This window comes from Antennarius striatus, chromosome 1, assembly GCF_040054535.1.
Source record: "Antennarius striatus isolate MH-2024 chromosome 1, ASM4005453v1, whole genome shotgun sequence".
In the NCBI taxonomy this organism is placed as follows: Eukaryota; Metazoa; Chordata; class Actinopteri; order Lophiiformes; family Antennariidae; genus Antennarius; species Antennarius striatus.
Window position 1 is genome coordinate 5,270,207 of NC_090776.1, and position 17,591 is coordinate 5,287,797.

Consider the following 17,591-nt stretch of genomic DNA (forward strand, 5'->3'; position numbering starts at 1 on the left):
ATAGCTGAAGCTTCTGCCTCCTGTTCTACTTTAAAAGACCCCATGGGTTACCAGAAATCCTGTATCCTCAGTTTGAAGGGCCCTCGGAGGGTGATACACTTCAATGAGATCTTCAATGTAAGACAGAGCCTTACAGTGAAGAGCTTTATATGTAATCATAAGGATTTAGAATTGTATTCTAGGTGTAATCAGGCGTAATCCTTACATTGGATGTCCAGGCATCCAATGTAAGGCAGATGTGCTCCTCCCAGTTCGAGTCAGTAAGCGGGCAGCTGCCTTCTGAAATAATTGAAGAGTCCTAATGGAGGAGCTTCAACATAACAATAAGAAATTGCAGTAATCCAATCTAGAAGTAATAAAGGCATTAATGTTTTTTTTCTGCATCTTTAAAGGATAAATTTGTAACTTTAGCAATGTTTGGTAAGTGAAAGAAGGTTGTCTGAGACACAGACGTAATATGAGAATCAAAGGATAGATCTTGATCAAAAATCACTCCCAAGTTCCTGACATCATTAGTGGAGGACAGAGCAATGCTATCTAAGTGAATTACAATGTTAGAAAAATCATCTCTTAGATGCTTAGGCCCAATAATGATGATTTCAGTGTTGTTACTGTTCAACAGTAAGAATTGTGAAGTATCCAGGACTTAATATCCCTAAGGCAGGTTTCTAATTTAATTAGTTGGTCAGATTAGTTTGTTTTAATTAATATACATAATTGTGTATCGTCTGCATAGCAATAAAAATACATGTTATGGTTACTTATAATATTTCATAATGGTAGCATATATACATTAAACAGAGTAGACCCCAGAACAGATCTTTGAGGTGCTCCACAGGTACCCCAAATGTAAGACGTATTATTTTCATGGACAAACTGTAATTGGTCGGATAGATATGACCTAAACCAGTCTAGTGCCGAGTTTTTAATCCCCACTTCCTCTTCCAATCTCCTTAGAAAAATATCATGATCAACAATATCGAATGCTACACTCAGGTCTAATAAGACTAGAACAGATAGAACACCTTTATCTGACACTATTAAAAGGTCATTTGTAACTTTTAGCAGTGCAAGTCTCCGTACTGTAGATCGTTCTAAAACCTGACTGAAAATCCTCTAACAGATTGTTATTAGACCACCCTTGTTTTCTTCAATTTCTTGTTAATTTTAATGCCTGGCTCAACTAAAGGTACATATGTTTGGACAATTATAATGATAACAAAAAAAATAGCTCATGAGAGTTTAATTCAAGAACTAAGAACTATTCATTTCCCATGATTTTCTTAATAATAACTAAAATTACTTAAATTCTTACATCAATAGCTATGGCATTGTACCGCCAAAAACACTACTTTTAAGCATTCCATGTTTTCTTTCTGTTTGCTTTAAACACATTATACACACAAGAGGTAATACCATCCATCCATCCATCCATTCTCTTCCGTTTATCCGGGGTCGGGTCGCGGGGGCAGCGGCTTAAGCAGGGAAGCCCAGACTTCCCTCTCCCTAGCCACTTCGTCCAGCTCCTCCTGGAGAATCCCAAGGCGTTCCCAGGCCAGCCGGGAGACATAGTCTCTCCAGCATGTCCTGGGTCGTCCCCGGGGCCTCCTCCCGGTAGGACGTGCCCGGAACACCTCACCAGGGAGGCGTCCAGGAGGCATCCTAACCAGATGCCCGAGCCACCTCATCTGGCTCCTCTCGATGCGGAGGAGCAGCGGCTCGACTCTGAGTCCCTCCCGGATGACCGAACTTCTCACCCTATCTCTAAGGGAGAGCTCGGACACCCTGCGGAGGAAACTCATTTCGGCCGCTTGTATCCGGGATCTCGTTCTTTCGGTCACGACCCATAGCTCGTGACCATAGGTGAGGGCAGGAACGTAGATCGACCGGTAAATCGAGAGCTTTGCCTTTCGGCTCAGCTCCTTCTTCACCACGATGGATCGATACAGAGTCCGCATCACTGCAGACTTGAACTCCTCCACTTGGGGCAGGATCTCATCCCCAACCTGGAGAGGGCACTCCACCCTTTTCCGACTGAGGACCATGGTCTCAGATTTGGAGGTGCTGATTCTCATCCCAACCGCTTCACACTCAGCTGCGAACCGTTCCAGTGAGAGTTGGAGATCACGGCTTGATGAAGCCAACAGCACCACGTCGTCTGCAAAAAGCAGGGACGTGATACTGAGGCCACCAAACCAGACACCCTCAACGCCTTGGCTGCGCCTAGAAATTCTGTCCATAAAAGTTATGAACAGAATTGGTGACAAAGGGCAGCCTTGGCGGAGTCCAACCCTCACTGGAAACGAATCCGACTTACTGCCGGCAATGCAGACCAAACTCTGACATTGGTCATACAGGGACCGAACAGCCCTTATCAAGGGGTCCGGTACCCCATACTCCCGAAGCACCCCCCACAGAACCCCCCGAGGAACACGGTCGAACGCCTTCTCCAAGTCCACAAAACACATGTAGACTGGTTGGGCGAACTCCCATGCCCCCTCAAGGACCCTGCGGAGGGTGTAGAGCTGGTCCACTGTTCCACGGCCAGGACGAAAACCACACTGCTCCTCCTGAATCCGAGATTCGACTTCCCGACGGACCCTCCTCTCCAGAACCCCTGAATAGACCTTACCAGGGAGGCTGAAGAGTGTGATGCCCCTGTAGTTGGAGCACACCCTCCTGTCCCCCTTCTTAAAAAGGGGGACCACCACCCCAGTCTGCCAATCCAGAGGCACTGTCCCCGAAGTCCACGCGATGTTGCAGAGGCGTGTCAACCAGGACAGCCCCACAACATCCAGAGCCTTTAGGAACTCCGGGCGGATCTCATCCACCCCCGGGGCCCTGCCACCGAGGAGCTTTTTAACTACCTCGGTGACCTCAACCCCAGAGATAGGAGAGCCCGCCTCAGAGAACCCAGACTCTGCTTCCTCATGGAAAGGCGTGTCTGCGGGATTGAGGAGGTCTTCGAAGTATTCTCCCCACCGAGTCACAACGTCCCGAGTTGAGGTCAGCAGCTCCCCATCCCCACTATATACAGTGTGGATGCTGCACTGCTTCCCCCTCCTGAGACGCCTGATGGTGGACCAGAATTTCTTCGAAGCCATCTTGGAGTCGTCCTCCAAGGCCTCACCAAACTCCTCCCATGCCCGGGTTTTTGCCTCAGCAACCACCAAAGCCGCATTCCGCTTGGCCAGCCGGTACCTATCAGCTGCTTCAGGAGTCCCACAGGCCAAAAAGGTCTGATAGGACTCCTTCAGCTTGACGGCATCCCTTACCGCTGATGTCCACCAACGGGTTCTGGGATTGCCGCCATGACAGGCACCGACCACCTTACGGCCGCAGCTGCGGTCGGCCGCCTCGACAATGGAGGCGCGGAACATGGTCCACTCAGACTCAATGTCCCCCGCCTCCCCCGGAATGTGAGTGAAGTTCTGCCAGAGGTGGGAGTTGAAACTCTTTCTGACAGGGGATTCCGCCAGGCGTTCCCAGCAGACCCTCACAATACGTTTGGGTCTGCCAGGTCGGACCGGCATCTTCCCCCACCATCGGAGCCAACACACCACCAGGTGGTGATCGGTTGACAGCTCCGCCCCTCTCTTCACCCAAGTGTCCAAGACATGCGGCCGCAAGTCCGATGACACGACCACAAAGTCGATCATCGAACTGCGGCCTAGGGTGTCCTGGTGCCAAGTGCACATATGGACACCCTTATGTCTGAACATGGTGTTCGCTATGGACAGTCCATGACAAGCCCAGAAGTCCAATAACTGAACACTACTCGGGTTCTGATCAGGGGGGCCGTTCCTCCCAATCACACCCTTCCAGGTCTCACTGTCATTGCCCACATGAGCATTGAAGTCCCCCAGCAGAACGATCGAGTCCCCAGTGGGAGCGCTCTCCAGCACCCCCTCCAAGGACTCCAAAAAGGGTGGGTACTCTGAACTGCTGTTTGGTGCATACGCACAAACAACAGTCAGGACCCGGCCCCCCACCCGAAGGCGGAGGGAGGCTACCCTCTCGTCCACCGGGGTGAACCCCAATGTATAGGCGCCAAGCCGGGGGGCTATAAGTATACCCACACCTGCTCGGCGTCTCTCACCATGGGCAACTCCAGAGTGGAAGAGAGTCCAACCCCTCTCGAGAGGACTGGTACCAGAGCCCAAGCTGTGTGTGGAGGTGAGCCCGACTATATCTAGTCGGAACTTCTCAACCTCACACACCAGCTCAGGCTCCTTCCCTGCCAGAGAGGTGACGTTCCACGTCCCAAGAGCCAGCTTCTGTAGCCGGGGATCGGATCGCCAAGGTCCCTGCCTTCGGCCACCGCCCAGCTCACAATGCACCCGACCCCTATGGCCCCTCCCACAGGTGGTGAGCCCATGGGAAGTAGAGGTAATACTTGATTGCATAACCATTGTTTTTGATGACTGCAGCCATGCGTCTTGGTATGCTCTCCACCAGCTTCTGACATTGTTCTGCTGTCACAGCATCCCATTCCTGTTGGACAAATTCAAACAAATTTTCTTTGTTTTTGGGCTTGTGGTTCTCCATTTTGAGTTTGATGATTTTCCACAGGTTTTCAATTGGATTAAGATTTGGTGATTGAGCAGGCCAAGGCATGGTGCGAATGTTGTGGTTCTCCATCCAGGCTTTAACTGACCTTGCCGTGTGGCAAGGGGCATTGTCTTGTTGGAAAGTCCAGTCATTCGAGGCAGGAAAGCGTTTTCCAGCTGATGGAATAAGACTGTTTTCAAGGGTAGTCCTGTACATGGCCTGGTTCATTTGGCCTTCACACAATTGCATTTGCCCTGTTCCACTCAGACTGAAACAACCCCAGATCATGACTGATTCACCCCCATGTTTTACTGTAGAGGCAAGACAGTCTGGGTTGTAAGCTTCTACAGACTCCCTCCTAACCAGTAAGTTGGCTGGAGTGGGCATCAATTCAAAATTGGATTAATCACTGAAGAGAACCTTAGCCCAATCATCAACAGTCCAATCCTTGTGGTCTCGAGCAAAGAGTAACCGGGCCTTCCTCTGCCTTTCATTGATGAAGGGCTTCTTGCATTCTCTGTGTGACTTCAAACCAGCTTCAACAAGTCGGTTTTCGAACTGTCCTTGCCAAACAAGTCACATTTCTCGACAGTGCCCACTCATTTTTAAGGTCCCTGGAGGTCTGACGACGATTCCTGATACAGGAACGGATGAGTGCACGGTCATCTCGTGGGATAGAAACACGTTTCCTGCCACGGCCAGGTAGCACTTTGGTAGTGCCATGTTCAGCTTGTTTTTGTTTGTTGTAATGAACGGCTGTCTTGGAGATCTTCAGTTTTTTCGCTACCTGTCTCTTACTCATGCCAATTTCCAGCAGTGTCAAGATGGCTGCCTTTGTGGCTTCACATAATTCTTTTGTTTTAGGCATTATGTGAGAGCTGACAACTTCTGAGTTGTGCCACGGATTGAATGTAAGCAGGAAACCACTCTAGGCCTTTGCATGTGCAGTGCTGCTTGTGACATGAAATGGCCTCTTATATACCCTGGGAATCAATTGAGCTTAAGAATGTCAGATAGGACATAAAGTATTATGTGACCAGCTGCATTTTTTGTTGTGTTCATTGTATTATACATTTAGTGGTACCAGATATTAGAATGAACAAGAAATTTAAGAAAACAAGGGTGGTTTAATAATTTTTTCATGATTGTATATATACAGTGGTGCCTCTACATACAAAATTAATTGGTTCCGGAAGAAATTACGTAAGTAGAGACACATTTTCCATGCAAATGCCCTAATCCATTCCAAGCCCCCCAAAATTCCGACATAAATATTTTATAAATCAAAACATGTAATACATGTTATAATTAGATTTATTACACAATAAATGAGAGTTGTGCATAATGTAAAAAACAAAGAATAGAGTAAAGAATAAAAATGATGCTCATTTACCTTTTAACTGCTGTCCTCATTGTTTTTTGCCCTCTGGTTCATGCGCTCCTGCCTCACTATGCCGAACATCAGAGTGAATTCCAGTCCTCCATTTGAACTTCTCCAACCACCCACGCAATGCCTTAGACTCCTTAAACTTCCTTTTGTCTTAATAACGTGGCGATTGTAAATGCATTACGGCCATATTCTTTGGCGAGATCAACCAAATGCATTCCTTTTTCATGCTTTTCTATTATCCCTTGCTTTGTAAGTATGGACAAAAAACTCTTCTTCGTCTTTTCTTTTCCTCTTTTTTTGTCACTTTCTTGGGGTGCATAGTGAATATTCAAAAAGTTAATACAGTATATTTGCGCAAAACTATCAGGACACCTCACGGGTCAAGAGCCGAATGACGAGGACCCTGCATAAACACCGATCTAGCTCCACACAGAGGTCCCTCTTAGCCAACGGGATGCCAGGATGCTAGGTAATAGCTAATGGAAGAGAAGCTATGAGAATGTTGCATTCAGGAACCTGTGGAAGCTGCGAGTATCTGCCGATAATGTATTTTTATCTTACGTAAATCAAAATTTGTGGGTAAGAGGCAAGTAGAACATTTTGTAAGTAGAGACATTCATAAGTGGAGATACCACTGTGTGTGTGTGTGTGTGTGTGTAATACAGGTAGTCGTCGACTTACGACCGCGATTGGGCCCGACAGATCGGTCGTAACTCGACTTGGTCGTAAATCGACTCTTAAGTAAAAGTTAAATTCAGCAGCGCTGGTTCTTGGCTGGGGGTCGTCCGGATCGTCAGCTGGGGCAGCGTGTGGGTTGGTGGGAGCGGGAGACGATCTTTTCATAATCATTGTGAGCTTTGTCTGAATTGTTCGTTTCTTTTTCTCCTCATAAATTTCACGATATGGACGGAAAGCGTCGTTTGCCATCCATTCAATCCTTGCAAATGTTTCTATGTTCTATGTCCATTTCTTCAAAGTGTGCACGGAGTTTATTTAACAGGGAAAAGCCTTCTGACAAGCCTATGGTGGTGATCTGTTTCCTCCTCTTCTTTCTCTGCTTCTCTTCTCTCTTCTCTCTTCTTCTTCCAGCGCGATCAGTTCTTCTTACAGCGCGATCATTCGTGAGTTCTCCAAGGAGAGGTTTTTTTGCCAGTTTCACTATTTTCTCCCGAATCTGATCAAGTTCTTCATCACTTTCAAATCCAGCAGAAGAGTTCACGTAACGCTTGACAGTTTTTCCATACGCCATTCATACATTTCTCCGTCACAGCCTCCTAAGCAGCCCAGCCCATCAGTAGTGGGCTGGGCTATTGATCTCACGGTGTGACTGAACAGCGTGTGTGCGCCGTGATGACTGAAGAGAGCGCGGGAGCCTCAGAGCGTGAGTACTTTGGCTGGAAGGAATGCCCGCGTTACCCGGACATTGTGGTCGTAAAGTCGATCGGTCGTAAGTTGCATCGGTCGTAAGTCGACGACTACCTGTATATATATATATATATATATATATATATATATATATATATATATATGTCCCTCACCCTTGTGGGGTGGTATCTGTGTGTAATACTCAAGCTTGGGTCCTCTACCAGAGGCCTGGGAGTCTGAGGGTTCTGCGCAGTATCTTAGCTGTTCCTAGGTCTGCGCTCTTCTGGACTGAGGCTTCAGATGTTGTTCCAGGAATCTGCTGGAGCCACTCTTCCAGTTTGGGGGTCACTGCCCCAAGTGCTCCTACTACCACGGGGACCACATTAACCTTAACCTTCCACATCTGTTCCAGCTGTTCTTTCAACCCTTGATATTTCTCAATCTTTTCGTGTTCCTTCTTCCTGATGTTGGCATCAGCTGGAATCGCCACATCTATCACCACTGCTGTCTTCTGCTCTTTGTCCATCACCACTATGTCCGGTTTGTTAGCCAGTAGCTGTTTGTCGGTCTGGAAGCTGAAGTCCCACAGGATCTTAGCCTTGCCGTTCTCAACCACCTTCGGTGGTATGTCCCATTGGGATTTGGGTACTTCTAGTCCATACCGGGTACAGATGTTCCTGTACACTATCACAGCTACTTGGTTGTGCCTTTCCATGTATGCTGAGCTGGCGAGCATCTTACACCCTGCTACCACATGCTGGACTGACTCTGGGGCTTCTTTACATAGCCTGCACCTTGGGTCAGATCTACTGTGGTAGATATTGGCCTCTATTGCCCTTGTACTTAGGGCCTGTTCTTGTGCTGCCATGATCAGTGCCTCTGTGCTGTCTGTCAGTCCAGCTTTATTCAGCCATTGGTAGGTCTTCTTGATATCAGCCACTTCCTCTATCTGACGGTGGTACATGCCGTGTAGGGGCTTGTCCCTCCATGTTGTCTCCTCCTCCTCCTCTTCCTCCTCAGGCTTCTGCTGTCTAAGGCATTCACTGAGCAGTTCATCTGTTGGGGCCATCTTCCTGATGTACTCTTGGATTTTTGATGTCTCATCCTGGACAGTGGCCCTGATGCTCACTAGTCCTCGGCCTCCCTCTTTCCGCTTAGTGTACAGCCTCAGGATGCTGGACTTGGGGTGAAACCCTCCATGGATGGTGAGGAGCTTTCTAGTCTTGATATCTGTGGCTTCTATCTCCTCCTTTGGCCAGCTTATGATCCCAGCGGGGTATCTGATGACCGGCAGTGCATGTTGATGGCTCGGACCTTGTTCTTGCCATTCAGCTGACTTCTCAGGACTTGCCTTACTCTCTGGAGGTATTTGGCTGTGGATGACTTCCTTGCGGCCTCCTCATGGTTGCCATTAGCCTGTGGGATTCCAAGGTATTTGTAGCTGTCCTTGATGTCTTCTATCCTGCCCCCTGGTAGGTCGACCCCTTCAGTTCTGATCATCTTGCCTCTTCTTGATACCATCCGGCCACATTTGTCTAATCCAAATGACATCCCTATGTCGTCGCTGTAGATCCTGGTGGTGTGGATCAGTGAGTCAATTTCTCGCTCATTCCTGGCATACACCTTGATGTCATCCATGTAGAGGAGATGGCTGATTGTTGTCCCGCTTCGGAATTGGTAACCATAGCCACTCTTTGTGATGATGTGACTGAGGGGGTTCAGGCCTATGCAGAACAACAGTGGTGATAGTGCATCCCCTTGGTATATGCCGCACTTGATGTTAACTTGGGCAATTGGCTTGGAGTTAGTCTCCAGGGTTGTCTTCCACATTCCCTTTGAGTTATTGATGAAGGCTCTTAGTGTCCTGTTGATCTTATACAGTTCCCGACATTCCAGTATCCACGTGTGTGGCATTGAATCATAGGTTTTCTGGTAGTCTATCCAGGCGGTGCACAGGTTGGTCTGCCTCTTCTTACAGTCTCTGTGTACTGCTCTGTCCACAAGTAGCTGGTGCTTGGCTCCCCTGGTGTTACTACCAACTCCTTTCTGTACCCCGCTCATATATTGATCCATGTGCCTACTAATCTTAGCCGCCATGATGCCTGACAGGAGCTTCCATGTTATACAGAGCTAGGTTAGTGGCCGGTAGTTGGATGGGATGGATCCCTTCTGTGGGTCTTTCATGACCTTGATACCACAGCTGTCAGCTCCAGCTTCAGAAATGGAAACTTTGTGCCCAGACTCCAAAGTGATGCAAGAGAAGCTCCTTCGGAGGTGTGAGTTGAAGGCCTCGCGGACAGAGTCCTCCTCTAGATATTGACAGTTCACCCGCAGTACTCGTTTGGGCTTACCAGGTCCATCCAAACGTTTATCTTGCCAATGGACCCAACTCACCACCAGGTGGTGATCAGTTGACAGCTCTGCCCCTCTCTTCATCCAAGTGTCTATGGTCAGATGATACGATCACGAGATCGATCATTGACCTCCAACCTAGGGTGCTCTGATACCAGGTAGACTTATGAGTATACTTGTGTTCGGACACAGTGATGAACAATCTGTGAGTAGCGCAGAAGTCCAACAACACAACACCACTCGAGTTCAGATCAGGGAGGTCATTCCTCCCAATCACCCCCTCCAGCTGTCTCCATCGTTTCCGATGTGAGCATTGAAGTCCCCTATGAGAACAATGGAGTCCCATACAGAGGTCCTGTGAAGGCCCCCATTTAGGAACCCCAAGTAGGCCTCAGAACTAACAGTCAGAGTTTTCCCTCCCACACCCTTAAATCATAGGGAGGTAACCCTCTCATACACCGGGGTAAAGTCCAACACAGCGGTGCACAGCTGGGGGCGTGTGAGTATCCCCACATCCGCCTTGCGCCTCACAGCTGACACAACTCCAGTGAAGATCAAGGTCCAACCTCTGTTCAGGAGTTGGGATCTAGAACCGAGGCTATGCATGGAGGTGAGCCCCACCAGATCCAACTGGTAGCGTTCATTCTCCAACACAAGCTTTGGTTCCGTCCCCGCCAGTGAGGTGACATTCAACTTCCCCAAAGCAAGCTTCTGCCGCCCAGGTCTGGTCCATTGTGACCCACTGTCTTCACTGCCACCCATATGACAGCGCACCCGACCCCATTGGTCTTTCCTGTGGGTGGTGGGTGGGAAAACCCCACGTTGCCTTTTCGGGATGAGCCCGACCGGGCCAAGTGGCTGACCCGGCCACCAGGCACTCGCTGATGGGCCCTCCGTCCAGGCCTGGCTCCAGAGGTAGATCTGGGGCTTCCTGCAGGCACAGTCACTTGTTTCCCTCCTCTATCTCTCAAAGGTACTTCTGAACTATTCTTTGTCTGGCCCTTAAGAGCTGTGCTTTCTAAATTTTACCAGCATTTTATATGTGAAATGAGGGGTCATAACGTGCTGGATAAGGTTTACTGTAGCAAGGTTCCCCTCTCCCCCAGCCTGGACAACTGGATCATCTGTCCCTGTTTCTCACCGAAGCATACAGACCTGTCACACAGAGAACATTATCTCAGGTGAGGCCCATACAGATCCAGTCATGAAATGCCAACACACAACTACACGACTGTTTCCTGATGACAATGACATGAGATGAGATGAGCAGAATGCCCCCACGCTGCTTTCACTGACACTTTGGCCATCACTGTGAGGGTGAACGAGGTGTGAACCCATCAAAGTCATAACAATGGGTCCTGAGAACAACTACAAGTGTTATTACCATAAAGTTCTTCATTAAGTGTATTGGGATTTTTAGCTATATGCAATGTGCAATAACAAGGGAGAAATTACTTTTGACTCATCATTTAATTAATAATAAAAAAGAAAAAAAACAACTGTTATGCACACTTTTGATGTGCAAGATTTTGTTCACTTCATTTTTACATTTTTGCTCATAGTATATTAATAAAATGTGTTTTTCAGGAATAAGTGTGCAGGAGAGTAAGTAGACTTCTCCTTTGTCTGGACTGTGAGGCATCCGAACTTTGTATTGCATGTGAAGTGCAGAAAAGGTCATTGCCAGTCGTGAATGACAAAGTCAGGCATGGAGAATAACGACAATGAGAGTTAGATAACATGTTCCTGACTCCTTATCGTCATCCTAAAAGGCTGGCTAATTACTATCATTGTTATTTAAGACAGAAAATATAAGAAAATCAACCCAGCACCATAACTACCTTTATTTAAATAAATATAATATCCAGAGTATCTCTAATTATTAAGTCATGGTGCAGATCTGGTAACATAAATGTCAGAAAAATACACATAAAGATGAACGTGAGCGTTCAAGGTAAATTAAATTCTGTTTTCATAATTCTCAAGTTTATACATCCTAACGACCTCACTAATATCTCAAACTCAGCCTTTTTAATATGCAAAATAAAATTTTATTTTATATTATTTATTTATTTTGGTTTTGTTTTTAGTTACTTGACTGATATGATAGATATCGTCAGGCAACTTGGCCCATTGTTTCTGGATTCTATATGAATGTTCCATTAAATCAATGCTATAAACTGTAACAAACATGTATAAAGTATAATACAAGGCTAAGTCAACATTTTTCTTTTAGGACAGATTTCTGCGTTCACAAAGACGAGCCCTGTGATACTGTAGGTAAGGAAGTGTTCCATCTGTTCAAGTGTGTGTGTGTGTGTGTGTGTGTGTGTGTGTGTGTGTGTGTGTGTGTGTGTGTGTGTGTGTGTGTGTGTGTGTGTGCACGTGTGCATGGCTGTGCTCACCTATGTGTGCATTCTTGTGTACACCAAGGAAATATTTTGACACCTTCTTAAAATAATCACCTCAGTCATGTTTCTTCAGCTTTTTCAGGAAACACAAAAAAACTGAACTGATTGTGGACTATATGACATTTAACAAAAAAATGAATCTATTGTCATACAAACAACAATGTCAGTGAAAAAGTGAAACATTAGAGAACGACTTGGGCAAATTTTCGAATATGCCTTTGGCAATTTTAAACCTTCTACTCTGTCATGCATTAACCATAACTAACAAACACAAGGTTGAGGAGAATGTTGTGTATTTCTTATTTTCTCCTTGGAGTTCTTCTTTGCTGGGTTCTTGGCTGGTGCCTTTTTGTGTGGCAAATTGTCAAAGAAGTCATGACACTTGACAGGCATGATGGGTTTAATTAACTGGAGATCCTGGAGCTTTCTCTCCTTGATAAGAAGAACACATTGAAACAATCTTATCTATGCCTTGGCCCATGTGGCACCTGTGCAGTTTCTAGCAGTTCTTCTCACACAGAGACTTCTGAGAAGTTTAAAATGGACCTTGCCTTCACTGCCAAGCTGAAGAGACCACAATCATGCACAACTGGGTCTCCAGCTTTTGTGTCTGCTGAAGAAGTAAGATCCATTCAGTTTCAGGAACTCATCATGCTTGAGCAATTTCACAAGGTACGGTGTCAGGTAGAGTGATGGGTCTGAAGCTAAAAATCTATGGTGTGATGTTCAATGATGTTGGTGGGAATGCTCCATAGGCAGGAGAGTATACAGAGAAATGGGTTAGCTAAGAAGTGGGACACTGAAAGGACTGAGGAGAGTAGACAGGAGTACAGGGAGATGCAACATAAGGTGAAGGTAGAGGTAGCAAAGGCCAAACAAGAAGCCTATGATGACTTGTATGCTAGGTTGGACAGTAAGGAGGGATAGACTGATTTATACAGGTTGGCAAGACAGAGAGACAGAGATGGGAAGGACGTACAGCAGGTTAGGGTGATTAAGGATAGGGATGGAAGTCTATTGACAGGTGCCAGTAGTGTGATGGAAAGATGGAAAGAGTACTTTGAAGAGTTGATGAACATGGAAAATAAGAGAGAACAAAGATTAGCAGAGGTGACTGTTGTGGACCAGGAAGTAGCAAAGATTAATCAGGATGAAGTGAGGAGGGCATTGAAGAGGATGAAGAGTGGAAAGGCACTCGGTCCTGATGATAGACCTGCGGAGGTATGGAAGTATCTAGGAGAGGTGGCAGTACTGTAGAGTTTCTGACTGGGTTGTTCAACAATATGTTAGATAGTGAGAAGATGCCTGAGGAATGGAGGACAAGTGTGCTGGTGCCCATTTTTAAGAACAAGGGAGAAGTGCAGAGTTGTGGCAACTACTGAGGAATAATGCTTATGAGCCATACAATGAAGTTATGGGAAAGAAAAGTTGAAGCTAGACTAAGGGCAGAAGTGAGCATATGTGAGCAGCAGTATGGTTTCATGCCAAAAAACAGTACTACAGATGCAGTATTTGCTTTAAAGATGTTTATAGAGAAGTACAGAGAAGGTCAGAGGGAGCTGTATTGTGTTTTTATAGATCTGGTGAAAGCTTATGACAGGATGCCCAGAGAGGAACTGTGATATTGTATGAGGAAGTCTGGAGTGGCACGGAAGTATATTAGAGCCGTGCAGGACATGTATGAGGACTGTAAGACAGTGGTGAGGTGTGCTGTAGGTGTGACAGAGGAGTTCAAGGTGGAGGTGGGACTGCATCAGGGATCAGCTCTGACCCCCTTCTTCTTCGCTATATTGATGGACAGGCTGACAGACGAGGTTAGAATCTCCATGGACTATTATGTTTGCAGATGACACTGTGATCTGTAGTGAGAACAGGAAACAGGTGCAGGAGAAGCTAGAGAGGTGGAGGTTTGTCCTGGAAAGGAGATGATTGAAGGTTAGCCACAGTAAGACAGTACTTGTGTGTGAATGACAGGGTCCCAAGTGGAAAAGTGAGTTGACAGGGAGAAGAGAAGAAGGTGGCAGATTTTTAGTACTTGGGGTCAACAGTCCAGAGCAATGGAGTGTGGAAAAGGGGTGAAGAAGGCAGGATGGAACGGATGGAGAAAAATGTCAGGTGTGACGTGTGATAGCAGAGTTTCAGCTCAAATGAAAGGAAAGGTGTACAAAACCGTGGTGTTGTTTGGTCCTGAGATAGTGTCACTGAGGTAAGGACAGGAGACAGAGCTGGAAGTAGCTCTCTGGAGGCTCTCTCTGGGAGTGACCAGTTTGGATAGGATCAGGAATGAGCACATCAGAGGAACAGCACATGTTAGAGGTTTTGGAGAATAAGTCAGAGAGGCCAGACTGAGATGGTTTGGACATGTTCAGACAAGAGATAGTGAATATATTGGTAGAAGGATGCTGACTTTTGAACTGCAGGAGGCCTAGAGGAAGACAAAAGAGGAGGTTTATGGATCAATCAATCAACTTTTATTTATATAGCGTTTAATCACATCTGAAGACATTTCAAAGCGCTTTACAGATAGAAAGCCAAAAATGCCCTCCATGCAAGCATAAGCGACGGTGGCGGGGAAAAACTCCCTCATTTAGGAAGAAACTCCGGGCAGGACCCAGGCTTTGGAGGGCGGTCATCCGCCTTGACCTGTTGGTTGGGAAAGAAAAACACATTGGGGAAAGAGATAGGTCACGTAAAAGAGACAGAGGGAGCGAGAGTAAGAGAGTGGCAGATAGGCCAGTTTGAGTTTAATATCCATAGTGCAGTATCGCTGAATTGGGAGCGGGTTTTCCAGGCCTTTCGATATCCTGTCTTCCAGCCGCGTTCTCCACCTGCGGAACAGAGGCACAAAGACAGTGGCAGTATTGTGCGGACAAAGTGTAATTTGACAATAATAATAAATTCTAGGAGCATAGAAAGATAAAGAAGTGACAGAAGCTCCAGAGTATTTCCCTTTCACGGGAGAGACAGAGAAGAATACCCTCAGCAGCCTAGGCCTATAGCAGCATATCTAGTGGGGTGTGCGTTATTTCTAATTGTAGGCTCTATCAAAGAGGAGGGTTTTTTAGTCTACTCTTAAATAAGCTAAGGGAGTCTGCCCCACGGACCAAAGCTGGAAGATCGTTCCAGAGTAGAGGGGCCAGATAGCTGAGGCTTTTGCCTCCTGTTCTACTCTTAAAAACCCGACGGGCCACCAGAAATCCTGCATCCTTGGATCGAAGGGCCCTGGGGGGGTGATACACTTTAATAAGATCTTCAATGTAAGACGGAGCCTTACAGTGGAGAGCTTTATATGTGATCATGAGGACTTTGAATTGTATTCTATAATTAATCAGGAGCCAATGAAGTGACGCTAGGACAGGAGAGATGTGCTCTCTCCTCCCAGTTCGAGTCAGTAAGCGGGCAGCTGCATTCTGAACTAACTGTAGAGTCCTAATAGAGGAGCGAGAACAGCCCGATAATAAAGAATTGCAGTAATCCAATCTAGAAGTAACAAAGACATGAATGATTTTCTCTGCGTCTTTAAAGGATAAGAAATTTCTAACTTTAGCAATATTTCGCAAGTGAAAGAAGGCTGTCTGGGATACAAACTTGATATGAGAATCAAAGGACAGATCTCGATCAAAAATCACTCCCAAGTTCCTGACTTCATTGGTGGAGGATAGAGCAATGCCATCTAAGTGAATAGCAATGTTAGAGAAGTCATCTCTAAGAAGCCTCGGCCCAATAATAATAATTTCAGTTTTGTTACTGTTTAACATTCAGAAATTATGAAGCATCCAGGATTTAATATCCCTGAGGCAGGTTTCCAATTTAATTATCTGATCATATTCATTTGCTTTAATTGACAGATACAATTGAGTTTCATCAGCATAACAGTGAAAATTAATATTTTGTTTCCTTATAATATTTCCCAATGGAAATATTATATAGAGATGAAACAGAATTGGCCCCAGAACAGATCTTTGAGGTACTCCACAGGTGACAGTCCCTTGATCTGAAAATTTATGATTCACATAGACAAACTGAAATCGGTCGTCAATCCAACCCCATGTCGAACCGACATCAAAAAGTCATCACCATACCATGCATAATGTGTTTTGTAAAGATAAGTCTACTGCCAATACTCATCTGAGTCCAGGGAGAGCAAACACCATGCCAAACATCAAGGTTGCATAGTCCCTACGACTCTGTCGACTACTCTAACATATTTGCATTTGCTGTATGTGTATTTTATTATATTATTTTAAACATTCCACCACAATTTCACCATCACCCCCCGCATCAGAGATTGGGTACCAAGCCCTTAGAGACATAGACAGCCTCAATACAAGAGCTGCTGACCTGAGAAGGAAGATCGTTACCCAATTGAAATCCTAGAGACTTCGACAAATACCGAAGTTGAGTTTTCACATAACTTCAGAGGATCTGCTAGAAGATGTGAATGCTTCAATAAGAACCATCCCCACAGGGAACATAACTGAGACCAACAAGCTGATTCACTGTACAGCAACAGTTATCCTCGAGATGCTGGGATATAAGGTCAACAAAGGGCATAACAAGCAATACCCTCCGTGGAAGAGACGGTTAGAGGCCAAGATAAAGTTGACATGGAGAGAAGTCAGCCAGCTAGTTGAGCTGCAGAAAGGGAACATGGTGAATAAAGGGGTACCCAGGAAATACAACAAGCTTTCCATAACTGAAGCACTCGAAACTGCCAAACAGAGACTAACAGCTCTGGCTACTCAACTGAAGAGATAAACCAAGAGGATAGAGGTCAGGAAAATAAACAAGACCTTTTCCACTCAACCAGCAAAGGTGAACTCTCAGTGGCAGGAAAATAACAGCAGCCGGTCACACCATCCAAGAGCTGAGGTGGAGGAATACTGGAAGGGCATATGGGAAAGAGAAGCATCACACAACACTGATGCCCAGTGGCTAGTGGACCTGAGGACTGACCACAGCTGCTTCCCATTACAAGAACCAGTAACCATGTCAATGGCAGACATCCAAGAAAGAGTGTCAAAGATAAAGAGTTGGTCAGCACCGGGCCCCGATATGATCCATACATACTGGCTAAAGAAGCTGACAGCATTCCATGAGCATCTAGAAGCAGGGATGAACCAGCTGCTAAGGAATGGGACACACCCAGAGTGGCTGACTGAAGGCAGAACAGTCCTGATAATGAACGACCCACAGAAGGGATCCACCCCATTCAACTACCGGCCATAACCTGTCACTGTACAACATGGAAGCTCCTGTCAGGCATCATGGCGGTGAAGATTAGTAGGCATATGGTTCAATATATGAGCTGGGCACAAAAAGGAGTTGGTGGTAACACAGATACGGATACCGATTCCAAAGTAGGACAACATTCAACCACCTCCTCTACATGGATGACATCAATCTGTATGCCAGTAATTAGCAAGAAATCGACTCACTGAGTACTGAGAAGTCAGCTGAATGGTAAGAACAGGGCATGAGCCATTAACACTGGCAGATACCCCGCTGGGATCATAGGCTGG

General features: G+C 46.2%; 1 protein-coding gene across 3 annotated transcripts in view; it reads left to right on the top strand.

Moving 5' to 3' along the window:
• The window catches only part of adamts17 (ADAM metallopeptidase with thrombospondin type 1 motif, 17), a 170,436-nt gene that overhangs the window by 47,842 nt on the left and 105,003 nt on the right, over positions 1-17,591 (top strand). For all 3 annotated transcript variants that reach the window (XM_068340531.1, XM_068340448.1, XM_068340615.1), the window contains exon 7: positions 11,895-11,938. In XM_068340531.1, coding sequence (XP_068196632.1) covers positions 11,895-11,938 — 44 coding nt within the window. The remainder of the gene's footprint in view (positions 1-11,894; positions 11,939-17,591) is intronic.